Source organism: Lutjanus erythropterus, chromosome 1 (assembly GCF_056507025.1).
Source record: "Lutjanus erythropterus isolate fLutEry1 chromosome 1, fLutEry1.hap2, whole genome shotgun sequence".
NCBI lineage: Eukaryota > Metazoa > Chordata > Actinopteri > Lutjaniformes > Lutjanidae > Lutjanus > Lutjanus erythropterus.
The window spans coordinates 21,250,432-21,268,488 of NC_139317.1; the positions used below are offsets into that span (position 1 = coordinate 21,250,432).

Consider the following 18,057-nt stretch of genomic DNA (forward strand, 5'->3'; position numbering starts at 1 on the left):
AGGTACTCCAGAGAGCCTGGCAGAAAAGGAGCACCAGCTCTCAACAATGATCACCCAGCTGATCAGCCTGCGAGAGCAGCTTCTGGCTGCCCACGACGAACAGAAGAAGCTCGCCGCCTCACAGATGGAGAAACAGAGGCAGCAAATGGAGTTAGCTCGTCAGCAGCAGGAACAGGTAACTGCTCACAGTATCTCTGTCTCCTTTTGTACCTCAGATAATAACCTTTTCCCCTCACTATATTCCATGTTTTCCACACTTTGCTTATCTTTCCTTTCCTTCTCTTTTCTTCTTCTCTCTTGCTATTTCAAACATACATTCCCCTTCCTCTTTTAATCTTGTTTACTCTATTTCCCCTTTCGTCTCTATAATAAACTCCATTAAATACATTTGTAACAAATTGTCACTTGACTCTCTATTTCATATTAAATTTCATGCCTGAAATAGGCCAATAAAATGTTCGTCCTGGGTAAGAATTTAGAATAATATTAAATTTAAGAGATGTTATATTCTATATTACCTCAGATATTTCTGTCATGCTCTCTCGCCCACATTTATGCTGTGTGGTAGGAAAAACGTTATTATGACTTGTACTAACAAATGCGAGGGAATGTGTGAATTAAACGTTATATTAAACATGGAAGTCCTCTATATCTTATAAATCGACTCCTATTAGAACAAGCCTGGCATTAGATTTGCAGCGTGAATCAGGCCAATGAGCCATATTGTACAAATCAGCAAATTAGCAGAGGCCATGAAGTGTGTTAATGTCTGGGAAGAAATAAGGACACAAACTATCCACACAGGCGACACTTTTATTATCACCAGCCACCCTAATGGCTATGAGTCAATTATCAGCAAGGAGTTCACTCAGAGTTTTCTCAGCACACTCTCAGACCTTCGTGTGGGAAATGAAGAGATAGACCATATACCTTGGAGTGATGCATTTGGTCATAGTACACTAATAATACATTAACAGTATTGATTTCGTTTTCGATCAATGATGTTCATTTGCAAACTACACTTGGCTCTGCGGGCTTTGTGGACATAGCAGCACAAATGAACAGTGATGTAAGATATTTTATTATTTGATCTTGTTTTGAAAATGGGAGAATATTAATAAAATGGAAGAGAGGAGGGGGAGGGGGAGGAGGGGGGGCCCGCTGAGAGCCAGAATGTCATCAAGCCATCAAGATACAACACAGTAATTAACTGTTGACACTCGTGAGGAAGCCAGCACAAATTAATCTTGACACATTTGCAGACGGCCGATATCTTACAGTGAACACTTTGTAATTATATTTAAAAATGAAAATTAAATGACACTTAAAACTAGGTTGTCATGCTCAATGAAGTGAGCATGTAGAAAGAGGGACTGCTGGAATGAGAAGGATTGCGGTGCGCCTGTTCGTCACTCAGGGGCGGCGGGGACCTCTATCACCCCGTGCACCGCCTGCACCAGTTATCTCCATCATAACCATGTTTGACTGTCCTGTAAATCATTTATTCTCTTTCACAACTAATTTTGGCTGCACAATTTATTTTGGTGTTCATTTAGCAAATTGAAAATATGTTCATTTTGTGTCAGATTTTACGGCAATTTGGTTATAAAACCATAAAAGGAAATAAATGTTTTCTCACTCGTTAATCTGCCTCTTGCTTCTCTATATTATTTCCACTGTAACCATTAACTTTTAAAACAGTGGTTCTTAACATGGGGGTTGGGACCCTCAGAGGGGTCGCAAGGTAATTTCTGGGGTTTGCCAGATGGTTGTGGAAAAAAATGTGGAAAACAGCATTAGACATGATGGGAAATTAGGACCATATTTTAGACAAGGGAATTGATTTTACATCATAATGCCTGTACCGGTGATTTAATTTGCCTTGGAATAGATTTCACAGTGTGTGTTTATGTATTTTTTTTTGCAGAGTTGGGAGGTTACTTTAAAAATGTGTTCCAATACAATTACTAATTACCTGGTGTCAGTAAACTAATCCAAGTTTCACAGTATTACAGTAATGTAACCAGTACCAACAGTAGTGCCCTTAAAGTGATAGTGATAACAATGAGGTACTTTATTCGACACATTTTTTCTAAGGTTCTTCTTTATGTAAAATACTTGTGATGAATTGCTGCAAGCAAAACCATAAAAAGAATCTTTTTTTTCCTTTTTACCAAAAGGATTGAATGCAGGTATCATTTCACTGGAGAAGTTCCAATACTATTTGGTACGGGGTTATTTCAGTCAATACCTTGAAGATATTGAGTACCGATACCCAGCCCTAACTGTTAGGTTTATTAATTGTTTTTTCACCTATTCCTTCATTAGTTATATGTGAATGCACATATACATTGGCAGTAATTACGCAATTTTAAATGTACTTTGTTAAGAATACACTGTAAATAATGTCCCCTTTTTCTGATTTAAAGACAATGAAATGGATGAATTTCCACCCAGTGAAAGCATTTTTTTTTTTCACTAAGGTATGCTGATGAATTGATAACTGTAAACTTAGATGTGGTTTCACTTAAGATCAAAGTAAATAGTAATCCCCATTTTTACTAAATATATAATCTCATTATGTCTTTTTTTTTTTTAATGTATAACTGTAATGAAGTACAGTTACCCTTTTTACATTCTAATTACTTAATCCCATTACATGAAATCCATTACTCCCCAAGCCTGGTTTTGTGTTTGAGTATCTCCTCCACATGGGGGTGAGGATTTCACAACCTGATTCTGGAGGGCTCATGGTTTGAAAAGGTTGAGATCCACTGTTTTAACATATTGTCATACACTATAACTGGCCTGGAAAGCATTTAGGAGCACACTAGGAGTGTGCCTTCAGTTGCAGCGAAGCTCCTTTCTAATAAAAAGAGAACAAAAGCGTCACATGATTTTAGTTCCTATTTGTCTCTATGTCACCAGGAATCATTTAATGTCCCATCTTCTGTTTCCAACCAGATTGCAAGACAACAGCAGCAGCTTCTGCAGCAGCAGCACAAAATCAACCTCCTCCAGCAACAGATCCAGGTCAGTGAATGTGTTTCTCTTGGCCCTCTAACACCTCTCACTTCTTCCACTCTGATCATTACTACAACATTTCTCCCTCTTCACTGTAATTGGTGCACCGCTGCCATTGCCATGAGCCACATGTCTGGATTTAATGGCACAGATCAATAAAAATTAGACATTAAAGTAAATATCATCACTAACTTCTGTTAGCCTCTCCTTCTCATCTTTTTCAGTTTTTTATATTTCTTGTCTTTTTATCTTTAATTTTTGTGTCACACTAACATTCATCACTCTCATCAAATGTTAATTGCCTGTTGGTAATCGGGAGAGCTTTAAAATATGGAGGAGAATAATTAGCACATCTTAATGAACAAAAAAAAAGGAGGGGGGTGGAGGTGGGGGGTGTAACAACAGCTAATGAGTCCTGTTGATGGAGAAGAGCCTGGAGGTGGGGGACATGAAAGAGGCTGGTAAATGCCTCTGAAACAAGTCGGTCCCAAACAGGCAACGTGGCATGCTTTCACACAGCACGAGAACTACTGGAACTTACATTGTCATTATGCTGTGTGGCCCGCATTGTGTATTTTTTTTTTTTTTTATTTTCTTGCAGCTCTTTATTCCTTCTGGCATACATTTATGCGTTGCTCTACTTTTAACACTCTCATTAGTGTGTTTGTGTGCCTTATGCGATGCAGTACAGAGCAGTTCAGTGAAAGACCACCCAGGCAGCGTGTAGCTGGACATGGTCAGACAGTACAGGGTAATCCAGGGTCGGTCACTGCCAGTGGTCAAGGCTGTGAACGCGGCAGCCTGTGTGAAGCTAGAGTTATCCTGCTGGGTGTGTGCATGGTGTCAGGCACATCCTTCTCCATTCACCTCCTCCTCCTCTCCTTGTTGTTCATACTGACAACTCCCCATCCTCTCCTTTCATTTTCCCTTTTTTTCTTTACTTCTTCAACTATTTACTTGCAACAAATTGTTCCTCCAGCACCTTTTTAGCACTCCTCACAGGGAGAGGTGGGAAGTAAAGTAAAAATACTTTACTGAATTTAAGTAGAGTTTTCCGGTATAGGCACTTGAATATGTATTGTTCTGACAACTTTTTACTTCTCTACATTTCTCTACATTTTAACACAAATATCTGAACTTTCTACTCCTCACATCAAAACAGACTTGTTACTTAAGTTTTAATGCATTTGAGGGGAATTATTGATTATTTTTTATTGTGAATGATTGCACCCTGTCTTGCCAACATCGAGACTGATTTCAACCTCAATACACTGGACAATAAAACATAGAAAAGATGATTCCTCAGTGAATCGACAGATGTAACAAGACGCAAACAACGTAACAGACCAAACAGATGACAGAAGGAGACTCGACTGTAGAAATGTCCTTCGGAGGGCTACTTTTTACTCTTATATTTTGAGCACATTTCATAACCTGTGCTTTTTCACTTATACTTGAGTAGAGACATTGAATCAGTACTTCCACTTTTACAAGAGTCTTTTCACAAAAGTATCTGTACCTCTGCTTGAGTAAAAGAAAAATGTGCGCTTTTGTCACCCCTGCTCACAGGATATACAAATTGGGTTTTGTTTTTTGTTAAAGAACAGTTTCTCCTTATGTCCATTTTATGGGCATTGCACCCCTATAATAATGCATTTTCTTTTTATGATACACAAACTTGCAGTTTCAAACAGCAGTTTAACACATCAGCCAGATTTACTGCTCTTTTGAGAGCTCTTTGAGAGAGAAAGGCCGTACTGTCAACATGTTCTTGTGCAGCCACTAGCCTGAACCTTTTACTTCAACAGTGGACAGTCTATTGGATAAATAATTCCATATTACACTCCACTAAAGAGAAGCACAGAGCAAGACACTCTGTCTAGAAAACACTCTAAGATGAAGTACCTTATACACCACTGAGGGGCTAGTGATACTCATATCATGGAGGGCCCTTTACTTATGCTCATTGAGCATAAGGGCACAGCCCTAATGCATTTCACTATTAAAGGCCCTTGCTTTCATCACAAAGTTAAAGGCAAATGATACCTGAAAATTCCCCTTGATGCATAGTTTTGAGAGAGGGTGGGGGGTCGAGTGTGTATGGGAACATGCTTCTAAATATCCATTTCAAACACTTGAACAGAGATACAAGTAAAGTCCTTTCTTGCAGAGCCCAGTTAGCTGGCTTCTCCCTTGACCAAATGTGCCACAGATCTTTCCTGATAAATAAGAAAAAAGTCACATCCACAATTAAACAAAAGAGTCCAGTCTTTCAGTTCACCATCTGTTCCACTGCCCATCAGGCTCTGCTGGCTGCACTTCTCAGACAGAAAACTGCCCAAGACCAAACAGAGATCGCTCTCAATAAATAAGTTCAAATAAGCTTGATTGTGTGTAAGTGGCTACGTTCATGTACACTTAATTTTGGGCTATTATTCAGAATATGATGATATTCTTAAGTTGATACAGGCCATGTACACAGCACAACGTATTCGGTTTTTAAGAGCATTCTAGAGTAATTGGTCACAAGAAAATCAATTATTTTGACAATCATTTATTCGTTTCAGTAATTTTTCAAGTAAAATTTTAAACATTTGCTGGTTCCAGTTTTTTTCAAATGCAAGGATTTTCTGCTTCTTTTGGGTTTTGGATTGTTGGTTGGACAAAAGCAGTGATCTGAACACCTCACTGTGGGCTCTGGGAAATTATGATGAGCAGTTTTCACATTTTTTTAAAAACATTTTATAGACTAAACAATTAATTGTGAAAACAATCAGCAGATTAATCGATAATGAAAATAGTCACTAGATGCCCTAGAGCATTCTTTAGACATGTATATGCAATTCATTCAGAATATATGTCTCACTTGGGTTTATAGCTGAAAACATTCTCTCAGTGTGGCGATGGCCTCTCCTCTCGAGTTGGAGTAGCAAGGAGAGTAGATAAAAGAGAGTCAGGGGCAAGTTAGTGAAGCATTTTTTGCCACTCTGTTTTCATTACTGCTGCCTCTTAAAATGCCCCGGCCATTTTAATATATAACAGCTTTGACTTAATTAGTTCTGTAAACAAGCTTCCAGCCTGTATGTCACAGACTTTTAGCAAAGTGGTGAGCAGTGTTGGGGGATCGAGTTACTTTGCTATTAGCATGGAGAGCACTAAACTTTATAGGAGACCCTACTGGCCATCAAAGTCCTTCTGTTTTGGCTTCAGGGAGAAAACCAAGAGAAAGCTTCTTGCTAGGGTCTCGTATTGATGATGTAACAGATCACATCAGTGGACATTGTAAACTGTCCAAACAATAAAACCATGGGGACTGCAACTGGAGACTGTTGTTGGCACGCTATGTGTGTGCTTTCAGAGGGCTTTTGCATGTGGATTGGAGGGAATCTGTCACAAGTGTGTAGTTATAGAGGTTTAGTTAGTGAGGTTTGGAGCACGGCAGCCCGCTGTTTAATCAAGTTTCCCGCTTTGAATAGCCATCTCTTTTTTTTTATCCTTTCTCATCATTCTTACAAGAGAGGGAAAGAGATTTAGTCTTTGTCCTTCGGGATTACAATGTCACTTGTTTTAAGATAGCAGATGTTTTGATTGCAGTGTTAGGGGCTTATCAAAAGTTAAAGCTCAAGGCTTTGTGTGTTTTTCCCTCAGCTTGTTTGTATTCCTTCAGTCCATCCTTGTCGTTGAAATCGTCTTGGCACCAATTCAATCCCAGGATGAGATTAACTCTTGAGTTGATTTAGTTGAAAATTTGAAACACCGCCAGGACACATGTGACAATTAAACATATATATTAGCAGAGAACTTTTTTTCCCCCTTAAGTTACTTATCTCTCTGAGTCTGTGTGTAGGCACAAAGAAGAAATAATGAGCACACTGTTGGCTTTTACTTTTTTGTTTTGTCTCATCATCACTCTCTTCATGGCTTTCTGTTTCATAATCACACCCACTTTCTCCTGCTCCTAATGGATGAGTGGTGGTGGCAGATGAGCAGCTAAACGGCATCACGTTGATCATCAGACTGTTGACTCTGTTGTCTAGCATGCTCTTTCCTAGGCAACATGAGAGTTCAAGGCAAGACTCATGTTGCTAGAAGTGAGAAGCATTAGACGTTTCATTAGCCATGCCACAAGCACCCATCTCCTCACCTCTCACATGGTAATGACCCCAGTTCATGTATTCCTCAAGGACAGGGTCTGTTAAGATACAAACCATGGTTTGACTCTCATACACATGCCCAGAGGCAATCGTGTACAGTACACAGGCACACAGGGACCCACGCATTGATACACACATCAAGAGAATAAATATTGGTGGAAAGGTCAGGGTGAACTTTATCTTCACAAACAGGCTGGAGAAAGCAGAGCTCCCCAGATGAAACAGAGGGACACTGTTAATCCAAACACTTTAATTTACATTTTGTATCCATTAAAAATATCACAATATCATGACATTGTCATTGGCTGTGGCACTGATTTGCCAACCCTGAGTATGCTGCACGATCTGAGATGTGAGAGATAACACATTTCTGTGGAGGCCATTGTCCGCCATGTTTTTCTCCACACCTGTTTTTGAAACCTTAAACGATCTGTTCATCAAGCAGGTCTGGTTCTGTTTACTTCCTTTTGACCTGTCGTTCTCTCCTTATACAATTGAAACCTCACTGTATGTACAAATTAACTGTACCTCTACCTGTAACCTTGTGTCCACAGAGATAGATACACACACACACACACACACACACACACACACACACACACACACACACACACACACACACACACACAAACAGAATGTGTGTATCTCTTCTATTTAAAAAGAGAAACCAGAGATTAAAAGAGAAAAGGCCAGCATATCGTTGTCCACTGCAAACTTCAAAGTCGTGGAGGCTTTCTCACATGTCTTTAATGGTGTAAAGAAACAGTGGGGGACAGGCGGACGCTCAATGGTTGGATGCTAAAGGTCCCGAGATTAAAGATAAAATTCAATTAGACAGGCAATTAGCCGCCCACAATTTATAAGGTGGACAATCTAGAGGAGGAATTTAAGGCATATATTTTTACATGAGACAGAGGACAACAGACATGCAGGACAATGAAGACTTAACAGAACTGAGGTCCTGAATGGGCAACTTGGATGTTTTTTTATAGTTATAATTAATAGAAATAGTGTAGATTTAAACGTGGTATTATAAATGTATTTAAGTGCTTTAAGTTAAATATTACCTCATCCACGATCATGATTTCTGCATGAGTCTCACTGGTTAGATTTTCATCAGCTATGGTGGTTGTTTAAAAGTGAAGACAACAACTCCCATGATCCCATGCTACTCCATGATGTCATGAAAATCTGTCTTTTATTGTTTTAATGTGAGGGAGACCCCTAGCAGCAGAACTTGCATATTGTGCATTTAATACAGACAAAATTATCTTACATGCTGCTGTTTACTTTCAGTTCATATATTTTTAGACGAGGAAAAAAATCCTGACAGCAGCGTTAGCAGTTAGTCAGTTGCACATGGATTTCCCATTTCCCTCCATTACAAAGAAACCAGAGAATTCACAGGGGAAGCTCTGTAAAAGTGTCTTCTGTATTCAATTGCTGTACAGTCTGGCCAGTTAAACACTTATAGCTTTTTGTGTTACATACATACACACGTTTTTTTTTCTTTTTTTTATTCTATGACAACAATGCTACTGTCTTTTTAGAAGGACTTTTGGCAGAACTTTAAGTTCTCTGGAAACATCTGTATTAGCTTGGCAAATTGGGATTTTATGAGCAGATGTGGTAAAGATTGGTCAAGCTAGATGTGAGACATCTGTCATGCCTCATGTCTAGCTTGACCAGCAGCTTTCATCAAGTCATTCCACAAATTTTCAACAAAATTGTTTAGTTGTGCCACTCAAGGACTTTCACATTTCTTAATGCTGTTCCAGTGTGCTTCAGCTGTATGTGTTGGATGCTTGGGGTCACGGTCTAGTTGCAACATAAATCAACAAGCCAGTGTAAGGTCTTCGTCACTGAGAACCAGTTTTCCTCTAATAATTGGACTGTATCAGACTGTATTGACTGTTTAGTTCCACACAACCTGATTCTTCTACCATAATGCTTTGCAACAAGGCCCGTGTTACCATTTCTATGAAGATCTTTTCACTACAGCTAAAGTATTAAATTGCTGTCTAGAGAAAAATAAATAGTTATCCAACCAGATCTCCCAGTGTAAACAAAAACAAATTCTGTCAAATTGGTGTTTGGTCCATATGATAAATAGTTTTTTTTAGAAGTATGGCTTTGTACTGCAATCATTTCTTTATTATTAGAAAAAGGAATATGCATGTTATCCAATCTAATGCAGTAATTTAATGCACTGATTCTGTTTGGTTGCCAATTTAGAGAAGCAAAGACTCCAAAACTACAACATTATGGTAAATATTTCAACTCAATCAGATGAGTTTAAATAAACACAGGGCTGTATGGTAATTGCGCAAAGATAATAGCGCTAATTTGTGTATTCTCAGATGCTTTTGTTGTCTCCCCGGCACAAATGATTTTCTCAGTATGAGACTCTTATTAATGCACTGGCAAAAAAAAAAAAAGAAGCACAAAATAGACATTGTTAAAGAGAATGTGTAAGTCCCCCAATTAGCACAGCTAGATTGGAACTGTTAGCATGATAATAAGAGAATAATAGAGTAGGGGAATGATCATGTGTCTGTGAGTGCGTGTGTGTGTGTTAAGTGTGGAAGTGTGTGCTGCTGTGTGTGCACATGCATGTGTGTGTGTAGATGTTGTGCTGCCAGCTCTTTCCCTTGTGTTGAAGAGCTCCGTGTTAGCCTGCTAGTAGGATTATGTGGGGGCATTAACAGCCTAGTCAGACGGGCTTGGCTCTCGCCCAGGGAGGCTCAGTCCAGCATGTTCATCCTCCATTTAAGGAGACTGTTAGCTGATGAAGATGTGCACATGCAAGACTGAAGATAAAAGAAAGCGGTGACCCGACTCATTAGCCCCCGTGATTTAATATATTGACACTTGGATACAAATAATTCCATTTAGTGGACTCTGTCGGCGTGGAGGGAGGGATCAATTTAATTAGTTATGAAATGTGACTTCTTGTCAGGAAGCAGAAGAAATGCTGACGTTAAACAAAGTCGTGTGCAATTTAAACAATGAAGCCATCGCAGCCCCGTTAAAACTTAATGATGCACAGAAAGGTGTAATAGACACAACCTCAGCAATGGCAGTGATGGTTTGTAAATGAAGCTAAGTGGATGAACAGTTGGTATGTAATGCCATTTGTGTTAAAACTAATTCTTGCTTTAGGAATATAAACACTAGATATTCTGTTTGAATGGTCTGGGGTCTGTGGGTTTTCTCCCATTAGGGCATGAAATGCATCATGTATTTACTTAACGCTTAAAACCTCTGGAAATTTGGCTTTACTTTCTCATTAAGTATCCACAAAATTCTGAGTGAAAATAATATTTCATATCTAATAGAAAACCTAGTCCAAAAAACAACACATTTTGCTGTTTAGACCATTTCCCAAGTCTGTGTAGGTGTGGCAGATTGACATGCTCCCTTGTAGCCCCAACACAGAGACTAAGTGATGCACTGCTGTAGACCAGGGCAGCAGCAAAATGTATTTGAGCCACCTAACAAAAGGAGCACCTGAAATACTTACTGTAATTTTAGATGTTTACTAATATAAACATAAGACCCTAAATTACACAGTTAGAGGGCTATTGTGGATTTGAATTTATCGGTATATCATTTGAACTAAAAAAATAGAACTAAAATAGCTGATTATGTGAAAACTGGACACAAGCAGACAAAAAACACTGACAGATCCATCCATCCTCCACCGTCAAAGTGTAACCACTGATCACTGGCTTTATTGACTCTGGTTAGACACAGTCAAATGAAACATATGTTTGCTTGTACTGTGTCTTTGTCAATGAGGTAGGACTGTAGACAAACATAGATCCATTATTGATGTAAATTACACAATAAAGCCGTGCTTTTGTGTAATTGGCCTTTGTATTCAGACACCTCAGCAGTTTAAGCAGCGATAATTAAGAGGCTCCATCTGAGAGGTGCCACATGAACGGCTGTAATGTGTGAAATCACACCTGAGGGTCTACTTAAAATTAGTCACCTGAGGGGTTTGTAAAGCAGCCATGGGACGGGTTAATTTACGACACCAACTTCCAGCCTTCTATCAGTTCTCACAGGTGACGAGAATAATCGACACGAGACAGAAGATTACCAGGCGTACAGGAATAAGAATTTGCCTTTTAAATAAATCATGGTGCTAAATAATCCTGATAACTGAACAACTATTCTTTGCATACTCACAGGATGAATAAAGGACTCCTGTGTTCTGTCTGAATATCAACATAAAGCACCTGTTCAGAGCTCCACAAACCTCTCCTGGATGGAGGCAGAGCGGCTGCACTTAACATCCATTGTACCCCAAACCCTCGTAAGGAAAATATCAGTTGAGGGGAGAACACATCCTCCAGTGTGATGTTGATTTAGTTTCCTCTCTCTCTCTGCATGGACTGTGTTTTCTCTGCTAATGTTGTGCAAACTGTTTTGTCTTTGCATTGGCTTTGCGTGGCCATCGTCCTCAGCAGTGGGCACACACACAGGGAGAAGGAGCTGCATTAATAGGCTCCACTGTGTACGGGCAGCCGGCAGGGAGAAAGGGGCGCGTGTTTTCTTAGGGTTGGGGTGGCAAAGCAAAGCATTCAGCACCCATGGCCAACGCAAAAAAGGAGCTTTTTGTTTTTGGGGTGGAGGAGAGTCCAAGCATTCCCCAACAGAACACAATGAATGAACCGTTTTGTCCTGCACAGTTTTTCATAGAAATAGAATTATAGGATTTTATGTTTGTTTGCCAAAATACTTCATTTTTTTCTGTTAATTTTATTGCTTTTCCTTAAATATAATTCCATTTTCCTCATATAACCTCTCTTTGATCTTTTACAAAATGCTACGTTTTTTTTCTCGTCCATCATTAATTGATGATATTTGAGCATCTTTGAAAGTCTCAACACAGTTGTGTCTGCTGCCCCTCCTGACAGGCCTGCCCTCTGCTCAGCAACAGAATGGGCTCTGTTGTTTTCTGTGGCCCCAGCAGCTGGGAGGTAATCGTGAAGACAGAGCCTCAGTCTTTGATTGGAGGACAGGACAGAGGGGGGGAAACCCAGCCATAGTGTGGACAATACCATCACACAAATTAGGGGTGGTCTTCTGTTTCACAAAATACTTCATCTCATTAACTTTTTAACTACAAGAGAGGTTTTTCCCCTTAATATTATAATAATTAAAACACACTGAAATGTAACAGACAACGCCAAGTTTACAGGGAAAAACATCTTTTTTATAATTATTTTATAAAATATAAAACAGTTTACAGTGGACAGAGCATTTATGTTTGTCTGCTTGCTCCAAAGCGTTGGAACCTTTACAGCCACATTATTTCATAAGCCTCACACACTTAAATCCCTCTATTTCCCACTCCCTCCTACCCTGTTCACATCACATGGATGTAGCTGACTATCTGACTAGCCTGCCCGTGTCCAATGTTCTTTAGAACCACACTCGCCCCCCTGCAATGAGGGTCAGAGGCATTTCACTTATTCCCATTTCCATACAGCGAGTATGTATGTGCAGGATAATGATGCCGGCCTCCAAACCCACTTGTGAGTTTGTTTATGTCTGTTCTCTTCTTTCTCGTCATTACACATGCTGTTTGAGGGAGTCCCTGTGGATTCGGCCAGTTTACTGTGAACCTTAAAATTATAGCCAGCAGACCTTGAAAAAAAAATTAATTCTTACTTCCATGTATGCCTGCACCCCCCCTAAAAAGAGCTAATATGCTTTGGAAATACAACTCTGAATTTGCTGTTAAAAATAATCTCTTTTAAGGGTTTAATGCAGGATTCTGTGGCTTTGTGCACACAATTGATGACACACTCTGTGTCAGCATGTATGCATTTATTTTACGAGACTGATGTCTAAATGTGTGCTTTAAGTGTGTTTAGAATCAAACGCACACAATTTAATGTAATGCAGTGCTGTAACATGAAAAATCTCCAGTCACTTAAACATAACCCTCTTAAAAAGCTTTAAGCAAAAACATATCTTTAGGCTTGACTTTGATATTTATTTTCTCTACACTGTAAGACTGAAGAAGTCAGCAGTACTCGGAAAAAAAAGGGGGCAATCAGTTGCCACATTTTTTTTGAGTTCATAAACTCAAATGTTAAACAAGGTTAGATGAGAGTAAATATTTGGACTTAGTGTTACATGTACTCTTTGATTGCACTTAAATTAAAATAACTGATTAAGCTGACTCAAATATTTTCTATAAATGAATTTTCATTCACCTCTATCATTGCATCTCACTGTTAACAGAGTTCATATTATTTGAAAACTGTGAGTTCAATTAATACAAAAGAAAGAAAATTATACTGGCACTCAACATTTTTAAATTAATAGAACATTTTTACTACTTCATTTAAAGAATTTGCACTATTTGCTTAATGTGCAAAATTTTTCTTTACATATACAGACCACATTTCATGTCTAAAAATGCAGTGGTGAATCTTAATTTTTGTATCAGTGCATGAATTAAATCTTTTTTTGTTACTCATAAATGTGGTATTTTTAAACTTATTTTTGTCTGCCTACTTTACCATCATACTTGAGGTTTTATTATTCTTCCTACAACACTTAATGTTGACACTATATTAAATTAAAGCCGTGTGCAGAAATCCTGTAAATGCCAGGCAGTGTATTTGAGCAAACAGTAGCCTGCAGTTTTGTCCAGAATTCCAAGGAAGTCAGGAGGAACGAGGAGGTGGAGGAGGGCCGCATGGAGTGGAGGGATTTGGGGTGGGGTGTGTTAGGCAGGCCAGAGGGTTGGACTACCCTGCTTTCAAGCTCCCATCGACTTAATATAGACATATTGGAATGGCTGTTTTCCAAGAAGGCTTGTTTTACTGTGTAAGGAATTAGTGGAACAAGAAGTCATCTATTGGTTATTCCCTCTGGATGGCCTGACCTCACTCAGTGTCTGGATTTGCTGCACTTTATCCTGAACAGCACTCAGTGCTGCACACACAGAGAGGCATGACGGATGTGCGGCGTTACACTCCAACCTGAGCAAACAGTGCCTGAGCGGTACCCCGACAATTCAGAGAAAATATTATGGGACTCATTCAGGCTAATACATTGTTGATCTTTGGCTTTCAAGGACTGCCTTTGACTTTTGTAGAAAAGGCTGCTACACAAGGATTTCAGATGCGGGAAGGAAGTGAGGAGAAAGGTCAGAGACGTGACCAGAACAAGGGCCCTTTGTTGGTGACCCGAACCTCTCCAGTGTATTTACCCTTCCCATTTTCAGAGCAGACAAGCGGGAATAATGTGCTTCAGTCTAGTGGGTGGTAATATGAAGACCTGCATTCAAAGGCAGAGGTCTGGAGCATCAAAGTCTGGTTCAAATCTATTGATCTATTTGTCTGATTACCATTAGCTACAGACAAATCCAAACATCTGTGTTCGATCAATGCGTGTGTCTGCCACGTGGTAACTACTCAGCGTACAGCGGTAGTATAACCAGCTAATAAGTGACCTGTAGTAAAGGAGTTATATGTGCTTAAAAATCGTTGATTGTTTCATGGGGGAAAAATCCAGAGGCAACGCAGAGGATCCAGCAGCCCAGAAGTGCTTCCACTGAGTGATTTTCCTCCTGGTTAGGCTCCAGTACAGTGTACACCCAGCGGGCTGTGTACACAGTGGCGGGTGTTAAAACATATCCTGCTGTCTAGTGTCAGTTTTACTGTGTGTGCGCGGCTGTTGGGATGGAGCCAGACTTGCCAGCTTCCTCAAGATCACTTTCCCTTTAAACGGATCACAAAAGGTGATTTCAACTTGCAGGCGTTTGGTGTGCAGCTCAGTGGAGAGCAGCGGGGGAACGAAGTGTGAACTATCAGGTCTTACAGCAACAGCTGGAGTCTATCCTCCCTGAGTGAAATTACACAACCCCTCCTATAGAAAACGTGAAAGAGAAGGTTAGCGAGAGCTGCGGATCTGACAGCTACTAAAGCGTGGAAGTAATTTTATTAAAATGAGATGTCAGTGAAATGTGAGTCCTCCTCAAAATGATTACTGGTGATTGTGATCTTTTCCTAATGGGAAAGGCGCCTATTATAATCTAAATGATTGTACAGGATTACAAACATCATCACCATGAGCTCCTTGGAAATTTTCTGGCTATTTGCGGTCATATTGTTGTAAGTATTTTCATAAAATACTTAAAGGAGTCAGAACAAATGAATGCAGATTATATCTAAGATGAGCATATGTGTGAGAGGTGTGTTAAAAGGTGTCAAGTAGCAATTAATCAAGATATTAGACCCAGGATCTCACAGGTCCCTTCAAGCAAATAACCATTACAGGGTAAAAATGGAGAAGACGTTGGTCTGTTCGTCTTTTTTGTCTTTAATCTTATTAATACTGACCAATTTCTGGTAATAAATAATTGTACAGAATTGAGAACATCATTAATATGAGATACTTGGAAATGTTTGGCTACTTGTGGCTGCGCTATTGTCAGTATTTTGATAAAATACTTTTACTTTTTACAAGACAAATGAATGCAGATTATATCCAAGACGAGCATATGTGTGAGAGGTGTGTTAAGAGGTATGAAGTAGCAATTAATCAGGATATTAGATCCAGGATCTCAAAGGTCCTTTCAGGCTAATAACCATGAAACAGTAAGAATGAGATAGATGTTCGTCTTTTTTGTTGTGAGTACCGGCCGATTCTGGCAGTAAATGATTGTACATAATTAAGAACAACATTAATATGACCTCCTTTGAATTTATTGGCTACTTGCAGACATATTGTGGTCAGTATTTTCATAAAATACTTGAAGATGTTTTAGTTTTTTTCAAGACAAATGAATGCAAAGTACATCCAAGACAAGCATATGTGTGAGAGGTGTGTTAAAAGGTGTCAAGTAGCAATTAATCAGGATATTAGCTCTAGGATCTCACGGGTCCTTTCAAGCTAGTAGCCATGAAACATGGTAAGAATGATATAGATGTTAGTCTTTTCGCCCCCTTTTGTCTTTTAATCTTGTTAATACTGACCGATCCTGGCAGTAAAAACAAAAACTCTCCCGCTTTCCTTCACATAGCGTGTTGTGGTCCATAGTGAGTAGCAAACTTGTGCGTGTGGATCAGCGCATGGAAGTGTGAGGGGGTTCAGAGGGAAAGCCAGCGGGGGTTTTCAGGCCTCCTGGGTGCTTTGTAGAGGATATAACAGACAGTGAGGAACATGGGTGTTGACAGGGGCCCAAGTGAGTGCTGTAATGCGCTGTACATCTCCATTTGCACTCAGTGTTTTGGAGCTGCTTGCTCGCGTGCTGTAGGTGGACGCTGCTTACACGCCTACAAAACCAGAACCATTCACTTTTTTCAGTGGCATGAATACTTTGGAGTTAAATGTGCTTAATGCAGGTCTGTAAAAATATTTTTCTGTGCTTTTTGTCTTTATCACACAGCTTGCTAAAACATAACTGTTAAAGTGCATCTTTCAGCTAAAATATGTTAAATGCTATCTGTATTTCTCCACGTAAGCCTATATAGAATAATAAAAGATAAATCTAGTAGTAGCAAAAGTACATCATTCATGGGTTAATGCAGTATTAAAACTGAATTTGAGAGAGTATACGTGTGTGTGCGCGCATATTGTATGTGTTGTAAGTGCTAGGAGAAAAAAGAGGAGCTCTTTCAAGTCTACCCCATCTTTTACACCTCGTGTATTTACACATCAGAGGTGAGTCTGTCTGAGCCGTCTGACTCGTCCTCTGCAGTCTGACCCCAGGATGGGCTTCAGTTGGAAACCACTGTACAGTCAGTTGAGCTACTCTAACTCTTTAAGTTGTATTTGCTGAAATGGATAAGCAGTTAAGAAGTAACAAATAAAGCCTCTCAATAAAACACTGTGACACAAAAATAGGAGTTTGCACTGTAAAAATTAATTGTTTTAACTTAAAAAAAACTTAGTGCCTTAAAATTTTAAGTTGAAAGCACAAGTTGAGATATTTTGTAATACCAACAAAATAACCAACCTTTCTAGTCAAATAAACTGTTGAACATGAGATAACATGTTCCATAAGATTAAGACCAACAACTCTTCAGTCACACTGACACTCAAACAATACATGCTAGGAAATCTGCTAATATGCTGATGATGTTGCTTCAGAAACTTAATTGAATGGGTTGAATGAACTCTTTACAGTACATTCATACAACTCATTTCAAGCCAAAAGGCTTCAAGTTAGAAAAATGCATGTTTATAAGTTCTTCTAACTTGAAACTTGGAAGTGTTCTGGAAATAAATACAAGAAATTTTAACCTTAATTAATTTAAGTAAAACTTGTGACTGAAGTATTGCAAAAAAATAAAAAATAAGTCCTATAATTTTTTAGCAAATACTCAAATAAATCTAATCAGCGCTTCCATAATACAGCATCTATATGGTATTCTACTTGCAGTAGAAATGCAAGTTGGTTCTATTTATCAAATAGCAGCGTCTCCTTGAGAGGGAAACAGATTGCGTGCTGGCCTGATACAGACTTCATCAGGTCATCTGAATTGATGATACATGTTGCAAGGCGGCTGAGTTCCCCCAGAAACCTCTGTTGGAGTGCTTGCTGGCAGAGACGGGGGCCTCAGCCAAGTCTGTCTGACTGATCACTACAGATGCTCCTCTTCAAGTATTCCGAGTCAGATCCTTAGTGCCGGGTCTTGAGGGACAAACAATAGCACCTGTTCCTCATAAGATAGCCCATTCATGTATCTTTAATGAAGCCTGGGGGCAGATGGTGTGAAATGACATTATCCAGTACTTAGCAGTGCTAAGACAAAGGAAGAGCGGTGCCAGCACAACAATGCCGCTGTATTTACGAGGAGAAGGGAGGACGCTGCCCAAGTGCCCCGCTCACATCTGCTCCACT

The 18,057-nt window shown here is 39.4% G+C and overlaps 1 protein-coding gene across 5 annotated transcripts in view; it reads left to right on the top strand.

Annotated features, from left to right (window-relative positions):
• The window catches only part of sox6 (SRY-box transcription factor 6), a 172,872-nt gene that overhangs the window by 99,321 nt on the left and 55,494 nt on the right, over positions 1-18,057 (top strand). For all 5 annotated transcript variants that reach the window (XM_084716580.1, XM_084716603.1, XM_084716587.1 and 2 more), the window contains 2 exons: positions 3-175; positions 2,965-3,033. In XM_084716580.1, the coding sequence (XP_084572706.1) occupies positions 3-175; positions 2,965-3,033 (242 nt within the window). The remainder of the gene's footprint in view (positions 1-2; positions 176-2,964; positions 3,034-18,057) is intronic.